Source organism: Syngnathus scovelli, chromosome 21 (genome assembly GCF_024217435.2).
Source record: "Syngnathus scovelli strain Florida chromosome 21, RoL_Ssco_1.2, whole genome shotgun sequence".
NCBI lineage: Eukaryota > Metazoa > Chordata > Actinopteri > Syngnathiformes > Syngnathidae > Syngnathus > Syngnathus scovelli.
Window position 1 is genome coordinate 3,644,979 of NC_090867.1, and position 22,743 is coordinate 3,667,721.

At 48.2% G+C, this 22,743-nt stretch overlaps 1 protein-coding gene across 7 annotated transcripts in view; it reads right to left on the reverse strand.

Annotated features, from left to right (window-relative positions):
• Positions 1–22,743, reverse strand: part of dbf4b (DBF4B-CDC7 kinase regulatory subunit) — a 52,525-nt gene that overhangs the window by 3,673 nt on the left and 26,109 nt on the right. For 2 of the 7 annotated variants that reach the window (XM_049759225.2, XM_049759229.2), the window contains 2 exons: positions 3,271–3,404; positions 189–1,617 (listed from right to left, as the gene is read on the reverse strand). In XM_049759225.2, the coding sequence (XP_049615182.1) occupies positions 189–319 (131 nt within the window). In that variant the 5' untranslated portion in view covers positions 320–1,617; positions 3,271–3,404. Of the gene's footprint in view, positions 1–188; positions 1,618–3,041; positions 3,405–22,743 lie in introns of all 7 variants that reach the window. The other 5 variants (XM_049759227.2, XM_049759228.2, XM_049759230.2 and 2 more) reach the window with 5 other exon arrangements.

The window sequence follows — 22,743 nt, forward strand, 5'->3', positions numbered from 1 at the left end:
GTAAAAGTATCAAATTAATACGACAAAGGCATTCGGCTGCTAGCCAACTGCTAGCTTACAGAGCGGCTACTTAGCTTGTTAGCTGCAACTTCGACTAACCAAATCGTCAAGTTCACTGGATGTAAAACGCTGTGTTGGACTCACATGTCTTTCGTGTCACCACGAGGACTGAAATTCGCGTTACTTACCTCTGTGAGGTTTTCAGTAGAAGATTTCTGCTTTCGTTAAGGGTTCCGAATAGTAGACGGACACTCCAGCTACCGCCGATTTTTTTGAAAACACCGGCGGAGAACGAGTCGCTTCCGGTAAAATGTTGCATTTGAGTGCCTCCTACAAAATAATAATTTTCCCAACTTCGAAGGTGACATGGAAATAGAACTGTCTATTTTTCTTGGTTGACTTTAGTTGGTTTGTGGGCAAATTTTGATTTCTCATTTGGAGAACTGCCCAACGTCAACAAGAGTTAATTAATTTGCCAACTTTATGTTTGGAAAATACTTTGTAAGTTCATGTGCACACGGTTTCAATCTAAAGTTTTTACAAATGTGTATATATGTGTATATATTTTATATATTAAATCACTGTTGAGAAAAACTGATTAAAATATCTAACACGTGACTTGTGCTCCAAAAGTGCAATTGAATATGAAATGCACATATCAAAAAGGCCGCTCAATAACAGCAACGCATTGCAATCCAAATGGTGCTTTTTTAACGGGGCCGTTGACAGATTAGCGCAGCTTCCAGCGGGTGACGCCGATGCGAGTTGACGTGGACCAAACCCGCAATGTCCCAGAGCCATCTGCGCCTGTCAGCTTGGCCGACATCAGTGGCGCAGTCTCCACACAGCCGTGACACATGTCACAAACTTTTACATGTCTGCTCTTTTTCGGCACAGTGCTGCTGGAAAACGTATAAAAATCGTTTTTGCCAAAGAAGCTAACGAGGTTTCTCAAATTGAAGCGGAGGCCGTAACCGGATAAGCATATTGACATACGCTGGGTATTTAATTGATACGTGCTGGTAATGTCTAGTCTGGGAATCCCGACTCATCACTGCATCAGCAATTTAGTGTGATCGGTCGGCCGAGTGCATTTCTGAGGCGGAGCAAACATGAGCAAATAGAGAGCGAAACAAACCACTCGACAGAGACTGGATCGTCCTGTCCGGATGTGATCTGGCAAACCCCCCCACATCTTTCTAAAATAATCCTGCCAGGAATAATGAAGCAAGTCAGCGATATTGCAGGCTACGTTGGATATTTGAGGTGATTGCGGTTACTCAGCTGACGTGAACTTTGAACCCTCTCCGATCAGCACTTTTGGCAAGGCAATCCATCATGGTGCTTTTACTGTCATGAGGAGGGAGGGAAGGGTGGCGTCTGCAGCTGCGAGTCAGCGGCGCTGCTTAAAGGCAATCATGTCAGTCCGCACAGGCCACCCGTTCCAAAGTGGACCTGACGGGCCGCGTGGGAGCGTCACACACCACGACATTTGTGAAGGCTTACCATGAAATGATGGAATGTTAAAGAAATCCAATGGAATGTCAAAGGACAAATGGATTTTGCATCCATCCAATGGACATTGTGCTGCTCTTCTGGTCCATGTGCCTTGGCCACCTGGGGGCAGTATAAGACAGACATACACTCACAGCTTTTCTGCCAATATGAGTTATTCTCCGCAGAGGATAAAGAAAATGGCGGCCTTTGTGCATTGTTATCTAAAGCCTGAAATGTGTATTGCACCGCTTGTGTTCAAATATGTTTGAGAGGGGACGCCGCGAGGAGGTGGTGGCGCCAGCGTGCGCGCTGACAGGAAGCAGAGACAAGGACAGAGATACTGGTGTCGTGTTAGTGCCCAGCGTGTTCAAACGTGACGCTAAGCTAACTTTACAGCACCTTCTTGTCCACGCTTCCCTCTCGTGGTACGCGGCGGGCCCGCTCTGTCATGGCGGCGGGACCCGGGCCACCCGGCCTGCGGACAGCCAGCCCCCTTCAACGTGCGTCTGGTCACCTCGTGTGCTCATTTCTTCCTATATGCGAGCTACTCGAGGTGATCCGAACACTGCAGTGAGAGGAGCTGTCACTTCACGTTCACGTCGAAAAGTGATGAGCTTAACATGGACAACACGTTAGCTCCTCAAAGGCACAAAAAGGGGGAGCTTTCCTACTAATTAGCCTGCGTTGCTTTTGTTTTAGTTTCCTATTGAATTTTACATGACTTTTTTTCTTGAATTCCTCCAAATATGATGTCACAGACGGTGGGCATCTAGCGTGACTGACTGACTGACAGACAGACTGTCATTCTCCAAGGTCACCTCAAATACCAATCACACGCACACACAACGGAATGGACCTGAAAGTAACAAACAAAGTCCCAAAAAGTGCGTGGCGAAATATCCTGACAGGCGGAGGTTTCACTAACACTGACGCAAGCTAATGAGAGAGCCAGAGGTGAAGCCCACAACGACCCGTCGCCCGGCGTCGGGCGCCGCTGATTGATGCGCTCCAGTCAAATGAGGCAGCAGCCTGAGTGATTTGACACTCGTGTTGCAGTGACACACGCTAACGCTCATCGGTGTTGATGGGCCCCGGTCGCCGGGGCCCGCCCGCCCGCCCCACTTATTTTTAATCCCTTGTTCTTTTTTATTCCTGCCTCGGCTCTTCTCGCTCGTCTCCTTGCCACTTCCGATCAGGGTCGGGGAGACGGAAGCCCTCAGGTGCTCGCTTATTAAGCATCGGGAGACGAGACGAGATGAAAGTAATAACTGGAAGCCGGCGGCCGGCGACCGGGTGGGCTTTCCACCGTCTGACCAAACTACAAAATACACATTGGCGAGCATTTGGACTTTTACACGACCTGCGGTGTTTTCATTTTCTATATATGTGTTTTGTACTTGAGTTGCGTGCCTCGAGGTAAAAAAAGAGCGAAAGTTGTAGCGCTGGTAAGTCAAGCAGCCGCGTATCATGGCGCGATCTGCGTGGCGCTGGCAGGGCCGGGCCCTGACAAGGCTAATTAGAACGGGACATGATACAGCACTCACAGCGCATTACGTGCTCGGCTGACAGCGTGACAGCGGCGCAGCTGAGCGACGACAAGGAAGACGACCGAGAGTACACCGCCGGCAGTGACGATAACTGTCGGACGCGTCGCCAATATGCGTCTCGTCAAGATGGAGAGCTGTCACCTTTTGTTAGTGTGTACAGCCGGCCTGCTTATTTGTGTACACAGAGGCTCTCGCTATAAAAATAATGAAGAAAGCAAAGTCCAACCTAGCTCGAATAAGAAACTGTTGACGGTTGCCATAGCTTGTTTGCAGAGTTGGTGCTGCTATGTGAGAAGAATCCAACAGGTGGCGTAAGACTCCTGCAACAACTCAGCCGGCCTCATTTTGATATTTAAGCACCTTGAATGAAAAACAAATAATGACATTGACTTCAGCTTCTACATGAATATGCACATAATATACAACGTAACATATAATAGTAATAATGTATTTAAAAGTTGCCTCACAGAGGTGCAATAAAAAAGGCAAAATAGCAAAAACAAACTACCAAGAGGAGCCCACAAAAACATATCTTCAAACATTAAAAGCAATTTTGAACAGCAACATTTCGACGCATGCCAACTTGGGCAGCAAGTTTTTTTTTTTCCACCCTAAAGAACTTGCAATAGTGAGAAAATCCCCATGACAGTGCTGAGGTGGACGCTGAGACTTCAGGCATGCAAAAAAATCTCCAAATGAAATGTTTAAATTGTGTAGAATGTTAATAATATTGGGCCAAATTTGTATTTTAATGTTTTTTTTTTTTATTTTGCTATTTTGTATAAAAAAGTGAGAAGCAGCGGCCTGGAGTAATACACACCAGCATGCGTTGACAACGCTGTGTTTCATGTCTCTGTCACCTGAGACCGAAAGGCAGGCCTCACAGAGCCAGGACCGCATCCAACACTCACGCAGCGGAGGTGTGGGCAGACGAAAGCGGGGGGGGGATCATTTCATTTCAGGCATCCAAAAACAAGTCTTGTTTTCATTTCTACGCAGCGGCGCTCCGCCTTTTGTTTCTGATAAGATGTATAAATGATGAGCTGCCTGACAAAGTGAGGCAAAGAGGTGGCAGGGATGAGGAAAGGGGGGCCTCAGGCGGCGCATCAGTCATGCTAGCCCTGTCAGCAGGTAACTGATGGGGGCCCTACAGGCAAAAAAAAAACCTTTTAAGCAAAAGAGGGGGCGGAACTGAAGCTGTTGTCGGCTGACTCCTTTTTAACGGACTCTTTAAAGCTGCCGCTCTCAAAATGGGGTCCCCCAGGGGCCCGCGAGCCACAACTAGGAGGTAGCCTGTAATAATGATCATTTAGGAAAAGTGCACTGTATAAAAACAAAAAAAGCTCCTTATAAGCTTATCTCTGATACGCAGGATGAAGAGCAACGTTGGCAAACGATTGACGGCTGGCTGAGTCATTCAACATCAAAACACTGGCACACGTTGAAATTGGAAAAAAACATTTTGAAACAATTGCATCATGCAAAATTTTTGCTCTGGCAAATTAGAAGGGGGGAAAAAAACATTCGTTAATCCAAGTTGACATGTTTGATATTTTCATTGTGTATTTTGGGTCACTTTAGAAAAAGTCATCAAATAATGCCTTTTTTTTTTTTTTTTTGGCAAGTGTTAAAAATTGCCGCAAATCGATGGCGTCATATAAATGTTATGAAAGAATTCCCATCGCTCGACCAGGCCCACAGAGGATGATCTCACCGCGTGAATAAATCTCTTTTTTATGTGGTTTTGAACGCAACGTTTAGCTTTATGGTTCTGTTTTGCTTTCGTCTCGCTGCTCTCTGAAGCATCGATCTACGTCGCAGGCCAAGATTGACTCCGCAAATGGGTGACGACTACAACAGATCTCGAGACCAAATTTTGCCTTACGGTGACGAGCCCAGCGTCGTCTGTACGCAATGGTAGTTTAGTGGTGAAAGCTAGCATGATCGTGAAACATGAAACATTTTTATCTTTTGCTTGAATGAAAGTAAAATTTTTGTTCAGTTTTGTGAGAAGCTCTGCTACAGTGTAAAAAGGATGTAATTATAGTTCCAGGTAGGGGCGGGTGTTGATGGAGCACCTTCTGCAGCACAATTACCATGTCGGCATTAAACTGATGTACGAGTGCTTTATGTGTAGGAACTACTGAAATTTTAATATGGCTCTCATTAGGCACTGCCAGAATGTCTTTGCGATGGCACCGTTCCAAGGTCACGCCAGAGGCTCAGAAAAATAAAACATGAAGATAAATTGAAAGCGGCTCCATCCTATTGACGAGAAGCAAATAAAAAAGACCTAAAATGTTTGAAAATAAAAAGCGCAAAAAAACTCCAATAAAAATTGCATTTCGCAAATGTATTGTATTGAATAAAAAAGGAAAAAAATTGTGAGCAGAGTGAGTCAACAGGCGGCCCGCGGGCCGAATACGGCTTGCTGAAGTGTCCAATGTGGCCCGTGCTTGGAGCCAGACACATAAAGTTAAAATAAACATCAAATAATAATGTTTTTGATTTTATTTGAGGGTCCAGCCCCAAGATGATAAAATTCTGGCCCTTGACCGTCTGCCGGCCGGCGCACGGCTACCCATCAGCTCTCCAACAACAATAGCGGCTAACGCCATCATTCATGACACATTGTATAAACAGTGTAAGCCATCAGTGGTGCCAATCAACGTGATTGATTGCGGGCCGCCTCGAGAGAGGAGTGACGCGTCAGGAAAAAGTTGTTCTTTTCTTTTTTCTTCTTCTTCTCCCAAGCAGCACATTGGAGGGCTGCCACAGAAAGCGGTGATTAATGTGCTCTCCACGGGTAATCCCACACCCCGGGCTAATGAAGGAGGAATCTATCATGGGGCAGATGTCACCGTGACAGCGCTCCAAGTAGCTGGGAACAATTTAGTTTCTTTGCCGTAATTGTTCCTGAAAAGTCCCGATGTGTCGGGAGTGAGGAAAAAACACGATGACGCTTCAAAGTACAAGCGCGTCCGACTGCATCATTTAGCGCTCATGTGGCAAAAAAAAATCAATGTTGACCTCTGATCACAAGGGATGCACATATGGCTAGCTAGAAAGAAGGTAGCAGCATCAAATACAAGAGCGCTAACGTCAACAACCACATTTTCATTTTTGTCATCAAATGGAAAGTTTTATTGCCGTCAAATATGAAAGCGTTAACAACATTGTCAGCAAGGCCGTAATAAAACTAACGACGCGCCGCAAAATCTGCCTGTTGATTAGTCGTCACATGCTACTCGTGAATCAATTGGCCGCCGCAATTTGAGCGCCGGCGCTGGCCTTAAAGTTTAACGACACGCTTTACGAGGCGCACTCCAACGTCGGCCGGCGCCTCCCGTCCGGCCCGCTCGTCATTCTAATTGCCCTCACTGCTGCCGTTGCTGACGGACAACATCCACCTCCTCGTGGTCGTTTCAACTGAGGGGCCGGGCAGAGGTCACGCAAGACCTTTTGGGAACATTCTTGTCTTGAGCCGATTTGCGTTTGGCTTGCCTCAAACCAAAATAGCAGACCGTCTCGAGTGTTTATTTTTTTTTTTTTTGCGGGTAGCCTGGTAACGTCTCACAAAGTCCACGTTGCTTGGGGCGCTCTCTTCCACAATGGAGTTCACGGCACACATGTAAACATGAGCCAAAAGACAGGAAACACCTTTGCGCGGGTGTTTCTCCGCTTGGGCCAAACAATGACTGACCCGCTCGTAGCCACAAAACAGAAGGGCCCGACGTGCAGCAAGGTGACACCATAATAAATATTGTATTCCGTCAGCCCGCCATGCTGTCAGTCCGCCGGCATCAAACATCTCCTGCAGCAAAGGATTCCTTTCAAGTGTACGCTAAATGATTCATGTCGCCGGCCGCATTGTTAAAAAGGCCACTTAGGGGGGCAGCGCTTGGCTTGTCTGAAAGCATACTGCACTTGTTCACAAATACAAGGGGGGGGGGGGGGGAGGGTGCTGACGGGACAAAAGACTTAAATTTGGACATAAAGAAGCAAGCTAAGTAGCTCACTTTGTCTTCAAGAAATTGTCTCAGCTACTCTCGGTCGGAACAAGACCCAGAACAATTCCGTAGCGACGTGAATAAAGCGTCTGAGCTTTTGATTTCTAACTTCGTAAGGCTCAATGCGGAGTCCAAACACATTTCCTGCTTTTGCAAAGCACAAGCGAGCGCAATTGGAAACGATGCGGTGTCACAAAGGCGAGCAAGTTGCTTTGTCTGCGCCAAGCTCACATGAATCCCAAACATTTGAGCGTTGACAACATGATGGATGACGCGCGGTTAAGTGGTTCGCCTGTCGCGCAGGCTCGCAAAAGCACAAATACAAATGGGTGAGTTCTCATGTGGCATCAAGCGCTGATGTGCTACTAATTAGAAAATGAGACCGCGTCAAAAGTGTGCCTGGTGTGTGCCGATGTGCAAATGCTCTGCAATCGTTCATATTAATGAGCCTCAACGCCTTTCAGGTCTTCAAGATGTTTCGACCGATAAAACGACCAGACTGTATCACTCATTTTGGGTTATGTTTTCAGTCCAATTAAAAATACATATGTGTGTGTGTGTGTGTGTGTGTGTGTGTGTGTGTGGGGGGGGGGGTCTATTTTGCAAATAGCGTGTTATTAGCATGATGCTCGCTCATTGTTTTCGTGCCTTTTGGTGGCCTTCAGTTGTCAAGGAGTGAGCTGAGTAGTTTCATTTGGACAGAAGTAGAGATTTGTCCCCATCTTGTGGCATTTACAGGCAATTGCAAATATTTTGTTCTATTTTTGTAAAGGACAAAAATAGACATACATTAGGTGAATAGTGGAAAAAGATGGTGTAATGTAAATAGGCCGGGGTTCACCATATGTTTGGAAAACGCAATAATAAGATCCAGAAGTTAAAAAATGATTCAGTGGTTTGTGCGACGGAGGATCCACGCCGTGGCAGCCTGAGCGATGCGGCTCACTTGGGCTCCAGAACAAAGAAAAGGACCCCGGTGCTGGATAAATTTGTCAATGTCCTCGCGCCTTCAGGTGGCAGCCTGCCCTAGCTCGGCCCGGCCCGAACCGGACCGGCCTGACCCCGACCCCCTCTCTCAAGATAAATACCTCTGTCAACATTCACCTTCAGTCCCTGGACGGGTGCAAATTCAACTTGTCATCCATCATCCTTCTCTGTCATTTTCCTCCCCCTTCAGTAATGACTTTCGGACCTTGGCTCTTTTTTTGCTGTAAGCCATGCTAATTTATTTTCACCTTTCTGACTGTAAGGTGTCTTGATTTTACTCGTAACGTTATTAGCGGGATCTGCACGGGGGGGGGTCTTATTAATTGTTGTTTTGGTGTCAGAGGCGCCGTGTGCACCCGCTGATTTAATAATCTAAATTCACCGCCATGGGAGCTAGCCTGAGCGGCGCGACGTGGCCGCCATTGCCGACGTAACGCCGATTCGCCAAACCGGGATGTTCATCGCATTAGCGTCGCACTTTTGCTTGTCACGTCTTGAAGGATGGCTTTGAATTTGAAGTTAGCAGGTTTATTTTCATTTTAGACTACAGCTTGATTATAATTAACAATTATTCAAAACGTATCTTATATAAAAAATGTATAAAAACATTTTACTCAATAAATGGCCACATGAGACCAATTTATTTTGCGTGGGGGGGACAAATAAATGCAACAAATATTTTGCTTGGTGATCCAGATTGAAAGGACTCCATGTCAGAGACATTGATAAGCAGCGAGCTGGCGTGTCCTGACTAACGACTCGGGGGGCCTGGTCCCTCACAGGTACCATCTTGTTTGCCTCTGTCCCTCAAGACCTCGGCCCCCCAGAGACTTGAAGAGGCTTCTTTCTCCTCACCTGGCCGCCTGCTCACGACTCCTCTAATGACGAGCGCGTCTACTTGGCCGGCCTGCCCTGCGTTGCAATTAAGTCGCGCGTGCGTTGAAGGCAAAACACAATGTTGGTCCCAGTGGGGCCCAAAGCTGCAAACTAGGCCTGATTAAGGTGGCGTCAGTTGATGACCTGAGGCCCAGCGACGCACTTGATGCTCACCTGTAGTGAGCCAAGTTTTTTGGAGGGGCGCGGCAGCGACACGTTTGGATCATTTCGACGCGAAGCGAGGCGACAAGGACGGACGGATCCATAGACGAGCCACGCTGACAACGGGCCAAACACTCGGAGCTCGTGGGGCCGGCCGCCCGTTAGTTTGCACGCATGTCGGATGTCCTCAACCGCAGGGCGCCCGGGCCGACCCGCCGGCCGCGTCATGTGCCAAAACATGTTTGCGTCACTTGTCAGTCTGGATGGCGCGGCGCGTCACTCTGGACATCTGCGCTACTGTATGTGACAAGGAGGAAGCTCCCGAGGCCGGCAGGGCGGCCGGCTGGCCACCGTGACGACGCCTTCCACAAATATACATGCAATAATTTTGTATCTCAACTCAATCTTCCCCATCGTAATAAATGAAAATACCGCTAATGTACCAATATTGCTTTAGAAGGTACTTTTGAGTCCTTTTTTTTGACTGCCACTTGCCACAGTCTGCCTTTTGTTCAAATGCAAGTAAAAAGCTCTGGTGCGCTTTGCAAACATGACTACAAGGGAAGGCGTGCTGTGAAGCGGGATGAATAATGGAGTGCTTCCCAGAGAAGGCGGCACTCTTGGTGGCAGGAGGTTAATATTCTCACATGTCATTAGGTGGCCGGGCCCGACTGACGGCTCATTGAATCGGGCAGCAAATGATTTCCTCATGCCGCGGAGGACGGAGAGCTTCAAAGTGAAGTGAGATGGGGGGAGGGGCGAGGTCAAGACAAGTACTCCGCTTTGATTAATGAGCGGAGCTCGGCAGAGGTTGCCGGTAGGTAAGAATGTGATGCCGAATTGGATGTGAAAGTGGGGCGGCGACTTTAAGCTGGATTTGACCCGTCTACAGAATTCAGTCCCATGCGGCGCGCACCATCACCGTCGGGCTGACTTGATGGCTTGTGACGGCCAAACTCACGCACCCTCTGGCTCGTGTAGTCATGGCTTTTCACTTGTTGCCTGACAGCTTTAGCAAATAGTTGCACGAGCACTTAGCCATACTGGACAGAAGTGTCCATCTAACCTCCAAAAATGAAACACTCATGATTGGAATTTGTTTCCAGATCACACATGTCAACTTTTGAAAAACATTTTGGATTAAAAACTGGATGGGAATAAGAATACTTTATTTACACATCCCATATCAGAAAAAGTAGAACTATCCAGAAGTTTCATTGTCCAAGTTCTTCTCCCCTCACCGAGTCCTTTGAGGACCTTCCGGCAGTAATAAGTTTCACTCCGTTTGTAAACAACAAAAGTCCTAATCTCCTTGATATCCGACTGTGAACAAACGGCGAGGAATGTGATGTGAGCGACGTGCCTGCTGGTCGGCCGGCCGGCCAGCCGGCGCTAAACACCAGCGAGGACAATGTGTCGCTCACACACTACAACAACAAAGGAAAAACGCAGACAAGGCAGCTGGAAAAACCTTTTAATTAGCGCTAATTAGCTTAGCGGAAAACGGTCGGCGGGCTAGAAGGGATTTGTCAGCGCGTGAGAGATCAGAAAGATGGGAGGTGCTCACGTTTATTTTTTTTTGTGCTGAGTCAAAAACTAATAAGGAGGCCGATAATGGGACCCGTGAGGGTAACGGCCCAGGTGGCGGCACATTATCTCCGCTCGGGGCTTCAACTTTGTCCCATTTGTCACCCTTCAGCAGTGTCTTTCTTCAAGAATATCACAATCGTTTTCTAACAAGAAATAAAACGACGTAGCAATTCCGAAACCAGCTCAGGAATGTCTAATTGCTGGTGACATTTTCCCTTCAAAGTGCCTTTAAAGTTACCATTATCCCCCCCGCCCGCTTCCGTTGTGGGCGAGGTGGTCTTTCTTGTGCAATGGAGCCAGCGGGCCGTGAAGATTGTCACTTCAAAGCTGCACCGGGAATATGTCGCCCGTGTCAAACTGGGATTAAGCGTTTTCTCTTGCGCTACTTCCGAATTGGGCCCATTTTGGTGATCAGCGCCGACAAAGCCCACCGTGTGACTTGAAGTCTCATTCACTATTGTGAAACAGGCAAGGGGGGAGAAAAACAAGCCCACCCGAGTGTCATCTGGACTCGACCTCCTGCGAGGAACCGGGCATATTGCACCATCTTACTCATTTTGCAAAATCATGACGTTGGATTTCAAAGTTTTTCACGCCCCCCCACACCTATTCGGCCATTTCTCACAATAAGGCACATGTTAGCGGCGGAGAGAACTTGCTTAAAATTCAATCCACTTTGGCGTCATTATCATTCATCAAGATAACGAATGACTCCTTCAGAGTATGGTAATTATCGTTTGATAAATCATCAGCAGAAAATTAACTGGACGTCAAAACATTCAGGGGGCGAGTAAGGGGTGATGAATGGAGGATGATTGCGGTGATAAATTGCGTTAATCTGGCTGCTGTGAATCCAGCGAAACGGCTAAACAGCTCAAGATGGATGTGGAGCGCCAAAAGCTGCAAGGTCACAGCGCCGGTCGGCCGGCCGGCACCCCAATGAAAGAAAACCATGAAAGTGTGCGGCCAACTCCAACAGAGGCCAATTTAACGAACGCTGATTTTGACTTATTAAATTCAAAGGATGAATCCACAATGAAACCTTGTTCTCCAGGGAAAACTAACATTGTGACGGCCAGCTGGGCTCTCTCTAGTGGTATGTGGAAGAATCACATGCAACATTTGACTGGGTAACTTTTGCCGTAATTAAGAGCAAAACGAATGTTCAAAATGAGCATACGGGCAACTGCACACTCCCTGGTCAGTGAAGAAAATGTGAATAATCTCCGGCTACACAACGTATTGGCTAAGTGACAAATATTCCTTTAATGTGGTCTGCAATGGGCGAATGCTCTTACGGTGAAACCATCAGCAATTACCTCCCTGTCAAAGCTGCAGGTGACAGATTCCCCCCGCCACCACCACCACTGCCCGAGCGAGCGCTATCATCAAGCCAACATGAGCTTCATGTGACGGCAACTAAATCAACGGCCCTGACAGACAAATGGGCTGCCTTGGAAAAGCTTGGCCCATCAGGCCCTCCTGGGAGGAAAGAACCAGCTGAGGAGATAAAATAGCACAGATTTTGTATGTACGCTCTGTTTTCAGAATATGAGAATTATGAATGCGGCGCACCCCTTTCATCTTCTGCCAAGTTGCAGTCATCGTTTTTACCTTGGGCTAGCTTTGCCCTTACCGGCCGTGCAAAAACAGGAAGTGACACACATCCCTCACACACGAGCCCGATGTGGCAGCGGTGTTTCAAAAAGGTGCACTTGCATGCGAAGGGACGCCGACATTCTAGCGTAATTGCCTCGCTCGCGGCCGGGCCGACGCTTAATAAGCCGACTTGTTGTTAGCGGCATGCGAGTTTGGAGTGGAGATGTGAGAAAGTGTAGCTCCAAAGCGGCGCGCATACCTTCGGCCACACGCCACTTTTCACACCCAGGCCACACGGCAGCATTCGACTCCATCACGGTGGCGTGACACAGCTGCTAAACACTTGCCTCCACTCTTTTACCTTTTGGCTTGTTGAACTTTGTCCCTCACAACACGCATACAGTCAATTCAGAATATTGAACTGTATGTTCAGGATCAAGCCCCAATTTTGGAGTTACAAGCACCAAATCAGCTTGACTCAAATAGTGGCCGTGACTTGAGGCTATTGCGATCCGCAACTGGAGGACATCTTGCCGGGATCCCAAAGCCTCATCAATAACTTGCTTGCTAGACGTTTGTCAATACAGTTTGAAACGCTACGGCGCTACTCCTCGTTTGTCACGATTATTGCTGAATTTTGAAGCTGTCGCGAGCGCGAGCGGCAGGAGATCGATGAGCGTGCGCCGACGCCTTTGGCTAACGGCTCGCTCGCGCCGGCTAAATTGCCTCTCCATCTATTAGCTGTCCGTTGAGCCTCGACGTCGGTGTTAGCGTTGAGCTCGACTATCATTTTGTGCCTCCGCCTTGTTGATTAGACCTGACAAGGGCACGTCGCTAGCGCCGAATTCCACACAGATTGCTAATAAATACAGTTATGAAAGAAGATTTACACGGCAGGAAAGCGCAAGTGTCTTGCCATAAAAAGGCAACAATGGCGATCGCTGCAAAAAGGCTTGAAAGTTAAAGCTGATGGATGGCTTGTCAAAAAAATAATTGCGGCTCACAGAAAGTGGCTCTGGGGGGGGGGGGCTTGCAGCGTCGAGAGCGTGATGGGAAGTGACAGTGGTCTGTCAAGACGCAATGGCTGCCCACAGTCGTGTGAGGGGCCGGCACAGCGGGAAAGCACCGTTAATACCTTGACAAGAAAAGGAATCCGGCTGTCACACCTGCTCGGCCGCTCTGGGCCGGGCCGGGTCGGACGCAATACGGCGGCAACGGAATATGGCGCGCCAGGGTCGGCCGGCGGGTACAAATCAGCCACGGCAACGGTGCTTCCTTTGCTTGTGACAATTCATTAATCACTCTGACAGGTCCGACCTTATTACACGGGATGGTTGACACTTGAGCAATTGGATTGTCAACGGTATCCTATTAGAAATGCAATTCAAATTGAATCCCGGCCCTCTTGTTGTAATTCCCACAAAGCCTGTTATCTTTTTTTTTCGGGCGACCTTGAGAACCAAGCGCGCCTTTCCCGAGATACGCGCTCGGAGTAAACATACATACAGCTTCCTCCAGGAGCTAAGTTTATCCTGGGTCGTTAACGGAAGTGACTTTTACAAAACTCAAATTAACAAACGATTTCACTCCGATTGTCCAGATGGACTTGTGAATTCACGGACACGGTAAGGCGGCTGAAGGGTCAACATCAATACGCATGGCGCCAGCTGATCCACCCTGACTCGGCCCGCGTCAAGAGAATGACAGTTGGGCAAATGCGTCGCGATGCCCAACGCTCGCGGGTGACTGCGAGGAGTCCTAATTACGAGCTCGGCGAGAGAATTAATGACCGAGAGGTGGGAGCGGCAGCTGGGCAACCGGCGGGGACAGCGCCACCTCACCGCCTGACATTTGCTCACTACCGGACCACCTGGTTGCCCTCGCCGACGCGTCCCGCTGACACACGAGTCAGCCAAGTAGTCGGCACGCTCGCTATCTTGATGACCTGCCGTTTAGAGCAAACGTGGCCCTGCAGGTGCCCTGATGTGCGAACGAGATTAGCAAAAACATTTTAGCATGGAACATCATTGAGTACAGGTATATATTTAGCCACTTTTTTAAAAGGATGTCAATTCTGACTGGAATGAATATTTGATTGTGTATCTCTGAAGCTTTACGGAGCAGCAAGTGATCCATTTTTTTTTTGCTCCCTCCCGTGTAGCCTGTTTGAAGGGTAGGACAGTAGCAGCGAGCCAAGCTCAATGCATTTTATATCCGATCAACGGCACTTGATGATTTGCCGCCGTTTCCAAATGTCTTTTCTATGAAAGCAAACGGCCGTGGCTACTTGTTAATAAACCCAAGGTCTTCCTCGTTAAAGGTGTCACTCTGGGATTTACATGCACGAGCGGGCGGCCATTCCATGGCTTGAGCCAGAGGTCACTCTGATTTATGAACGTCTCATCTGGCAGACGGCGGCTGACGTCAAGTCACTTTGGGTGCCACGTGCGGACTAAACCGCTGCAACAGCAGTGGCGCAACACGCTAGCGCGGTTAGCATTTTTTATTTTCAACCCAACGCGGGTCTCTTTTACATCAGCCCAGGGTGGACGGTGGTGGCCACAGCCCTCTCGGTTCCCACCTCTGCACGCCCATGCTCAATGGCTTGTCTTCCTTATAGGAAACAAAGGCTGAGCAATTTTGCTGTGTTCCGGTTGTATGACACAAGTGGCGGGCAAGCATCTGAGTGCGCCTGCCAGCGTCTGCGCGTTTCACCTCCCGGCGGCTGTCAGTGTATTAATCACCGGTGATGTACGCTGCGACGGGATGGCTGCAGGAAATAAAGACACGGCGGCGGTGGCAGGTGTGTCGCCCTGATGTGACTCCATCAGACTAGAGGCTCGCTATTGACAGGGTGAGAAGGGGGTGGGGGGGTGATGACTGCTCAGGCAGGCGGGGAGGCAGCCATCACTCCTCCTCCTCCTCGTCTACGCTCAGTCACCTTGGCTCTGACGCAATGTCATCAACGTGTACGCCATTATTCCCGCCCGCCGCCTCACAGGAGCATTATTTCAACATGGAGGGAAGGGCTCAATGTTAAGCCCAAGGACATCATTTTAGCAGCGGTTTGAAAAAGAAACAAAAATCCAGACCAACGACGACCTTCGTCATTTACTTCTAAAAGGATGGCAACGAAAGTGTATGATCTTAATCGGTAACTTTGGCCTGATTTGAGTGACCAAAGTTTCAGATGAATGACAAATCCCCAGAGCGTCAACGCCGAGACTTGGCCTCCAGAACAGAGCAGGCGGCTTGTTTAAGAAACAATTAGCAGCATACACAAAGCGATTCGCAGCCGGTGCGAGTGCACCGAGTACGGCAATGGCGGCGGCGGCGGTGGCGAAGGGCCCCTTCAGCGTTGATTTATCGCGCTGTCACCTCCGCAAGGCAACATAATTAATAGGAGCGCCCACTTCTAATTCCGCCCACTTCCGCGGCCGGCGGGATGGCTTTTGATTTATGACGGCCTGGGACTTTGCCTTCTATCACTTCATTTGCTCGTTATTTATGCTGATGAGCAATTTGGTGGGGTCGCCGTCGTCGTCTCGCTCGCGCCTAATCAAAGAGAATTAGGGTGAACTGCATTATTTAGACGCTGCTCGTTTATCTTGGCCTTCCACCACATTTCAGTTTAGCGTGTTTGCAGCTATTCTCTCATCCTCTCCTTTTTACAATTTTCTTCCTGGGATAGAAACACTTGTGATATTTCCCCCCTTTTTTAACTTGATGGGCAGTCACTCAACTTTATGGTTTTATTTCTTTACACCATAAACATCTACAAGTGAAAAACAAATGCACACGCTGAACAATCAAGGCACGTTTCCAAGTGTCCGAAGCAGAAGAAGCAATTTCACTCTCCATAAAGCGCAACCCTTCACGGTTTCCCGAGCAAAAGGCAACAAACTCCCACAGAAGCCACGACAGACACACACACACACACACACACACACACACACACACACACACACACACACACACACACACACACACACACACACACACACACACACACACACACACAGCCGCAAGGTGCTACGTCAAACACACACACACACACACACACACACACACACACACACACACACACACACACACACACACACACACACACACACACACACACACGCACACGCACACGCACACACACACACACACACACACACACACACACGCACATAAAATGGATTCTCCCTAACAAGTGAATCATGGTCAGCGCAGCGGTAATGCATCATAAACGGCCTTGCAGATTAATACGCGAAAGCCAAATAAATCAGGTGGCGTTGCGGCGGGGTTTGCTCGAAAAATTACACCCGGTGCAAGTGTTATGATCCCGCAAATGCGATTGCCAAGGTTAAATTGTATATTACTGTTCAAACAAATGGAAGCGGCGGCCGGGCTTGGCAGAGCGACATTACTTAGCGTGCTTGCAGCCAAGACATTTTTAGAAAATAAAATTTTAAAAAATGGCTGCATTAAGATGCACTAAACAAATAAAAGTAGTATACAATAGTGATGCACGTTAGTCATTTTCATGTTACGGCAAATTTTCCCGACAGGGTTATTGCGTGTGGAAATATTTACATCAACGTTGCGTAAGCCGCCGTTTGACGTTAACTTGACCTAACGTGTACCCGAAAATATACTTAAGTAGAGTTGTGAAGTATTTATGCTGGCTGCCGAGAGGTAATAAGATGCAGAGCTCACAAAGAGCGGTCAATACATCCGTCGATAGCCGGACGGCGGGCGGGCGGCCATCTATCAGGCGGCCGATCGATGGCGTTTTTCTAACAATGAATCCCGCCAAGTGATAGCTTTCAAATAAACGTGGGGAAGAGCAACCCGATCGTCCTCTGGGGAGAGATCCGACAAGTGGAAAAGCTCCATGCCTGTGCCCCGCCGTCTGAGGAGTTGCAGAACAACGGCGACGGCCTATTGGAGATTAGATCATTGGACAACGCCGAGATAGACGTAGAGCCTCACAAACAATGACTTGCTTAGTCGTTTACCAGACCGGCAGTTGGTTTTAATTGTTTGGACGGAAATTGATCAATGCATCGAGCATAAATATGATACATGTTGATCTTTTCCCCGAACAAAGTGTCGCCGTGCTCGATAGTTGGACAGCCGGCGGAGGCGACGAAAGAGCGGTACGGCGTCAATGGCAGCTGCTGATTATATTGCGTGCTCTCATCAGTCCTGACGTGATTTGATACCCCGGGTGACAGCCGCGAGACGTTCATTAATCACGGCGGCTCGCGGGAGCAGCGCCACTTAATCCGATGACGGCATCCGTCGTACGACTTTACGCAAATCAATCACTGGCAGCTAGCAACACTAGCGACATCCTTGATTAAGAGCTGCAGAGTGACAAACTTTTCCTCAGGCGGCTCGGTTCAAGGCAAGGACGGGAATCGTTAGCCATCGACTTAGTTCTGTCATTTAATGGCCATCCGGCTAGTTAAGTTAACCACTCGCCGGTCCGTGTAGCTCTTCGCTTCCCTGCAATTATCATCAAAGAACATCTGTTTGTTGTTCCTCCGCCGCAAGTGGCCCAGCCTCACCTTGACCCACACTCCCAATTGTGTGCCGTGTTATGAGTGAAAATAAACACAACCGGGCCAGGCTCGGGCGTTCTCAGGATACTGGCCCTCTTCCTTTGATGGGTACCACAGAAGAAGAAAACAAAGAAGAAGGGAGTGCGGGCTCTGCAAATAAAATCAGAGTCCACGCCTGTCGGCTGAATGCTGAGGGATGGTCACGGTCTCTTCTGACTTATTTGCGACAGTGTCAGCACCGCACTTGAGCGCACTTGAGTCACTTCTCGTCTGTTAGCTATCTCAATTAACAAAGACACGCGAGAGATGGCGCCGGCCTGAAACGGGGACATCCAAAGTTCAGCGTGACGACGTCGCCTTGCCAAAACACGTTTGCTGTAACTATGTGGGTCATTCCACCATTGGTGGGCATTTTATAAACCTCAAGTTTCAAATCATCCATTCACCAAATATGTAGCTAGTCAGTTAGGTTGTTGCTATTTAGCTTGTTGCCATCTGCTTATTTTATTAGTATCCTATGTGGTTAGTTTGCACTAGTATGAGATGAGATGAATATGTCAGCATCAATCGTGCTGGGCTCGAACCCGGGTGGTGTGCGGGACCTTGAGAACGCCTCGCTTACTTATCTCGCTGTGAGGATTCCGATATTAAAAAGCAAAGCGGGATAAAGTTACGAGAGGGAGGTTCTCATTTGCCGGAATGTCACCATCAATCTGGAGGGGATTGTGCGCGTGCCCTTGAGCAAAGATGACACACACACCCTACCTTTCATTTATCATGTGGCGCCAATCAGAGTGAAAAAGGGCTCCTGATTGGTTGTGCTGTGCAAAGAATACATTTAAAAAAAAAATTACAATCGATTGCTGCAATAGAGCAAATATAAAGTCATAAGAAGCGATTGAAGTATCCTGTCCTGCTGCATCAGCGTCAGCGTCGAGGCACTTGTTACGTCGCTAGTAACGAAATATGATTCGATGAAATATGATAGCATCAAAGCGACATGCAGGTCTTTAATGTAGAACAGCTGTAGCCAATCTCCATGCTCACCAAATAATACATCATGCCTAATTGATTTTCTGTCAGTTGCCGGGAAAATAGAATACTTTTTTTTTTTAAATTATGCACGACGACCAGGAAGTAGCTTGAGGCTGTGCTAATGTCGGCCTGTCCTCATAATGACCACAGCCGCGAGTTAAACAGTGAAAAGCGAACCCCTAAAAAAAGTAATCGCCTCGGTGCAGAATTTATTTGGAAGAAAAAAAAAACACGGCATGACACAAAGCGGTGGCCTAGTAAAACAAAAGTACACACGAGAAAAAAAAGCCGCACATTAAGAAATTACGCACACGAGTGCTCAGCTGCCGGGCGGATTAATGAGCATGAGCAAGCGTTTCCCAAAGTCAAGCTAAGCCGCAGCCAAAGACGGAGAGGGGTCAGCGGCGGGCCAGCCTCTTAAATCAGAGCAAAAGGCCGACCCCGTTGTCAGGCCGCCACTCGTGGGAGGAAGCGCCGGCAAAACAATAACCAGGGTCGAGGGAGGGAGGGAGCCAGCGGCAGCGGTGCTGCTTTTTTCCACCAGCTGGGCTCATGTAAGCAGCTGGACACAGGCGAGGGTCACGACCAACTGTTTGTTATTCCCAAACTAAGTCATACTTGACATTAACGAGGTGACGCGCCCGACATGCTTACGGACTTTCCAGCCCCAAAAAGTGATTCATTGGCAAACAGCTTCGCATCTGCCTGTGCGGCTGAAATTTCCCCTTCGCGAGGAGGATTTATAATTCATCCTCTCGGCTAACTTGTCTACTCGTAAATATGGTTTTGTGCGAGGCATTAGTCAGTGTTAAGTCATTTGTTGATATGTTCATCATTGCTCATTTGGCTTTCCACGCGGGATGACGACGATACGCTTCCACAAACAATCCGATATCCGAGGTTATGAACACACGAGGATAATAAATCGCCCGAGTGTCATGTTCAATTTCCAGCAGGGGCTTTAGTCTGTATTATCCATAACAGGATTTAAATTGTTATCAGGACGTACAACAATCCACTTTGCATCCTGCCTGCTGGTGATTCATAGCGGGGAAACGAGCCTCACATTTTCCACGCTGAAAAACAGCGGCGGCGACGACACGGGCGCACTTGATGTACTCGGATGATTGTTTGAATAAATTGCTTCCATCCGGGCCGCCGTTCATACTCGCGCTATCAGTTGTGATTGTCTCGGTGTGGGCGGCGACCTTCCTGCTTCCCTCGGACAGGACGGGCCTCGCGCGTGGTTCCCGTCTTTTGTCAAGTCAAATCAAAGACGGCTTCCATTCTCAGCTGCAGACCTTTGCACCTCGACGTCACGCGGCCCACGTTACCGCGTCTACGTACGATACAGTCTCGTCGCCGTGACGGCCGCTCCATCATTAAAAGCGGATCCTTCATCTGGATGCAAATGCGAGGAGTCGATACGTGGCAGAGCGTGAGCGATGGAACCGCAGTCCCCTTGTACGCCGGAGCCGATTGACTTCTTGTAGGCTTTTTGCAGAGAATTTGAAAACAATCAGCGTGCAGCGCGGCACAATGCAGAGGCATTAATCACAAAAAGGGGGCCACTTTATTCCGCTGCACAATAAAAGGGGGATTGTCGCAACAGCTGCAAAGCCTTCCGCCGAGGCCGATGATTTATGTGGCCGCGCGGCCGTAACGATGAGCTGGCGTCATTACCGTATCGACGGGCTTCCAGATAGATTATCCTCACTGATTGCTTCACGCTTTGTTGATAAGCGGGCGCGGGCGAGAGAAACGGAATAGTGCAATATACATACGCAGCTTTTACACTACACGGCACAGTCCCAATTGGTTAGCATGTTGCGTGTATGAGCACCGTAGCATCGAAGCTCATTCACTCTATGGCATTTTCCATTGTATGTTGGCATTAAGATAGGAGACTTTGATGAGACAAAATGACATTACCGTATTTGCCGGTGTATAAGTCGACTTGGTGTATAAGTCGACCCCCTAAAATTCGACGGAAATTTACGATTTTATGATATATCCTTTGTATAAGTCGAGCTCAATTGTTGCATTATATTAAACTTCAAAATTCAATCAGAAATATGCGAAATTTATTGACGAAATGTGTTCAAATTCGCGAGTTTGTAGCGAGCGATCTATACGCCATTTTAAATATTATTTACTTCATGACCCTGTGATATTACACGCCGAGAGAGACTAACAATAATGAACACTCTTAGAAACTGGTTTATTTTTAGTTAAGAAACTACAAATTATAATTATAAAGTGATTGCCGGTACATAGAGTTCAAAATTCGTCTTCATCGTCGCTACTTCCGAAAAGCTCGTTCCATTCGTTTTCGTTTAGTTTGTCGTCATAAAGGGCATCTTCTTGGTCTTCTCTATCCTGAGAGCGTTTGGCGAATATTTTCTAAGTGCCAACGGCTCTTGCGCCATAAAGAGTCCGCCCCGGCTGGTTCCCCATGTCGGCCAGAACAAGTGAAAATTCGGCCTCTTCCCCTGGAAGTCTGGCCAAGTTTGGCGAATATTTTCTAAGTGCCAACGACTCAACCGCCGTAAAGTGTCCGCCTCGGCTGGTTCCCCGTGTTGGCCACCACAAGTGAAAATTCGGCCTCTTCCCCTGGAAGTCCGGCCAAGTTTGGCGAATATTTTCTAAGTGCCAACGACTCAACCGCCGTAAAGTGTCCGCCTCGGCTGGTTCCCCGTGTCGGCCACCACAAGTGAAAATTCGGCCTCTTCCCCTGGAAGTCCGGCCAAGTTTGGCGAATATTTTCTAAGTGCCAACGACTCAACCGCCGTAAAGTGTCCGCCTCGGCTGGTTCCCCGTGTCGGCCACCACAAGTGAAAATTCGGCCTCTTCCCCTGGAAGTCCGGCCAAGTTTGGCGAATATTTTCTAAGTGCCAACGTCTCAACCGCCGTAAAGTGTCCGCCTCGGCTGGTTTCTCCAGTTGGCCAGAACAAGTGAAAATTCGGCCTCTTCCCCTGGAATATTTTCTAAGTGCCAACGACATTCATTTAGACATGGCGATTGAATGTTTACTTACCGGTAGTTATTGTCGTTGCTTGACGCGCGATGACTCGCACATTCGCTCAATACCCAGTACTTCCCCCTAGCAGTCATCGTCGCTGCCTGGCTTTCGATGTCCGTTATTGAGGTGAGAATATTTGAAATTGTTGCTGAGGATGCGTGTTAATGCGACGAACGCTTTATAATGATTCAGTTTCTCGCTGTTTGATGAGCCTGACGGACGCACACCCACGCACAATGAGATGCATGAGAAACGGCCTTGGTTACCATCACATTTGAAGCGATGAATACGAAGTTAAATTTTATGACTCGGTGTATAAGTCGAGGTCGATTTTTTTCGGTCGATTTTGGATCGAAAAAGGTCGACTAATACACCAGCAAATACGGTACATTATATTTCGAGACAGCAAGAGGGAGAAGAGGTGCTCAGTTGTGAGGCAAAATTATATCTCCCAAAAAAAAAAAAAAAAAGAGGTTCACCAACAAACAGAAATGGTGGTTTAGTGGGCCCGAGAATAAGAAAAACCAAGAAAATACCAAAAGGGCCTTCAAGATGAGTTAGCGGAATGCTGTGTTTCCTAACTCTCAGCCTCCAAAGTTAAAAAGGTCAAGCGCGACAGTGGCTGAATAATGAGTCACAGCCAGGTTAGTTCAGATGTTGGAAATCTTCATAGCGCAGGGCTCATGATTCATGGCCGAGCGTCCTCCCTTGGCCCATACATCATGTGAGGCTTCTTGCCGCCAACCCCCCCCTACCCCAGCCTGGCCAAGGTCAGCTGAAGGAAATGATGCGGCTACATCCCAAGATTTATGAGAGATTCTTTTACTTTGCTGCTCGTGTGTTTACAGAATACATTGACTCC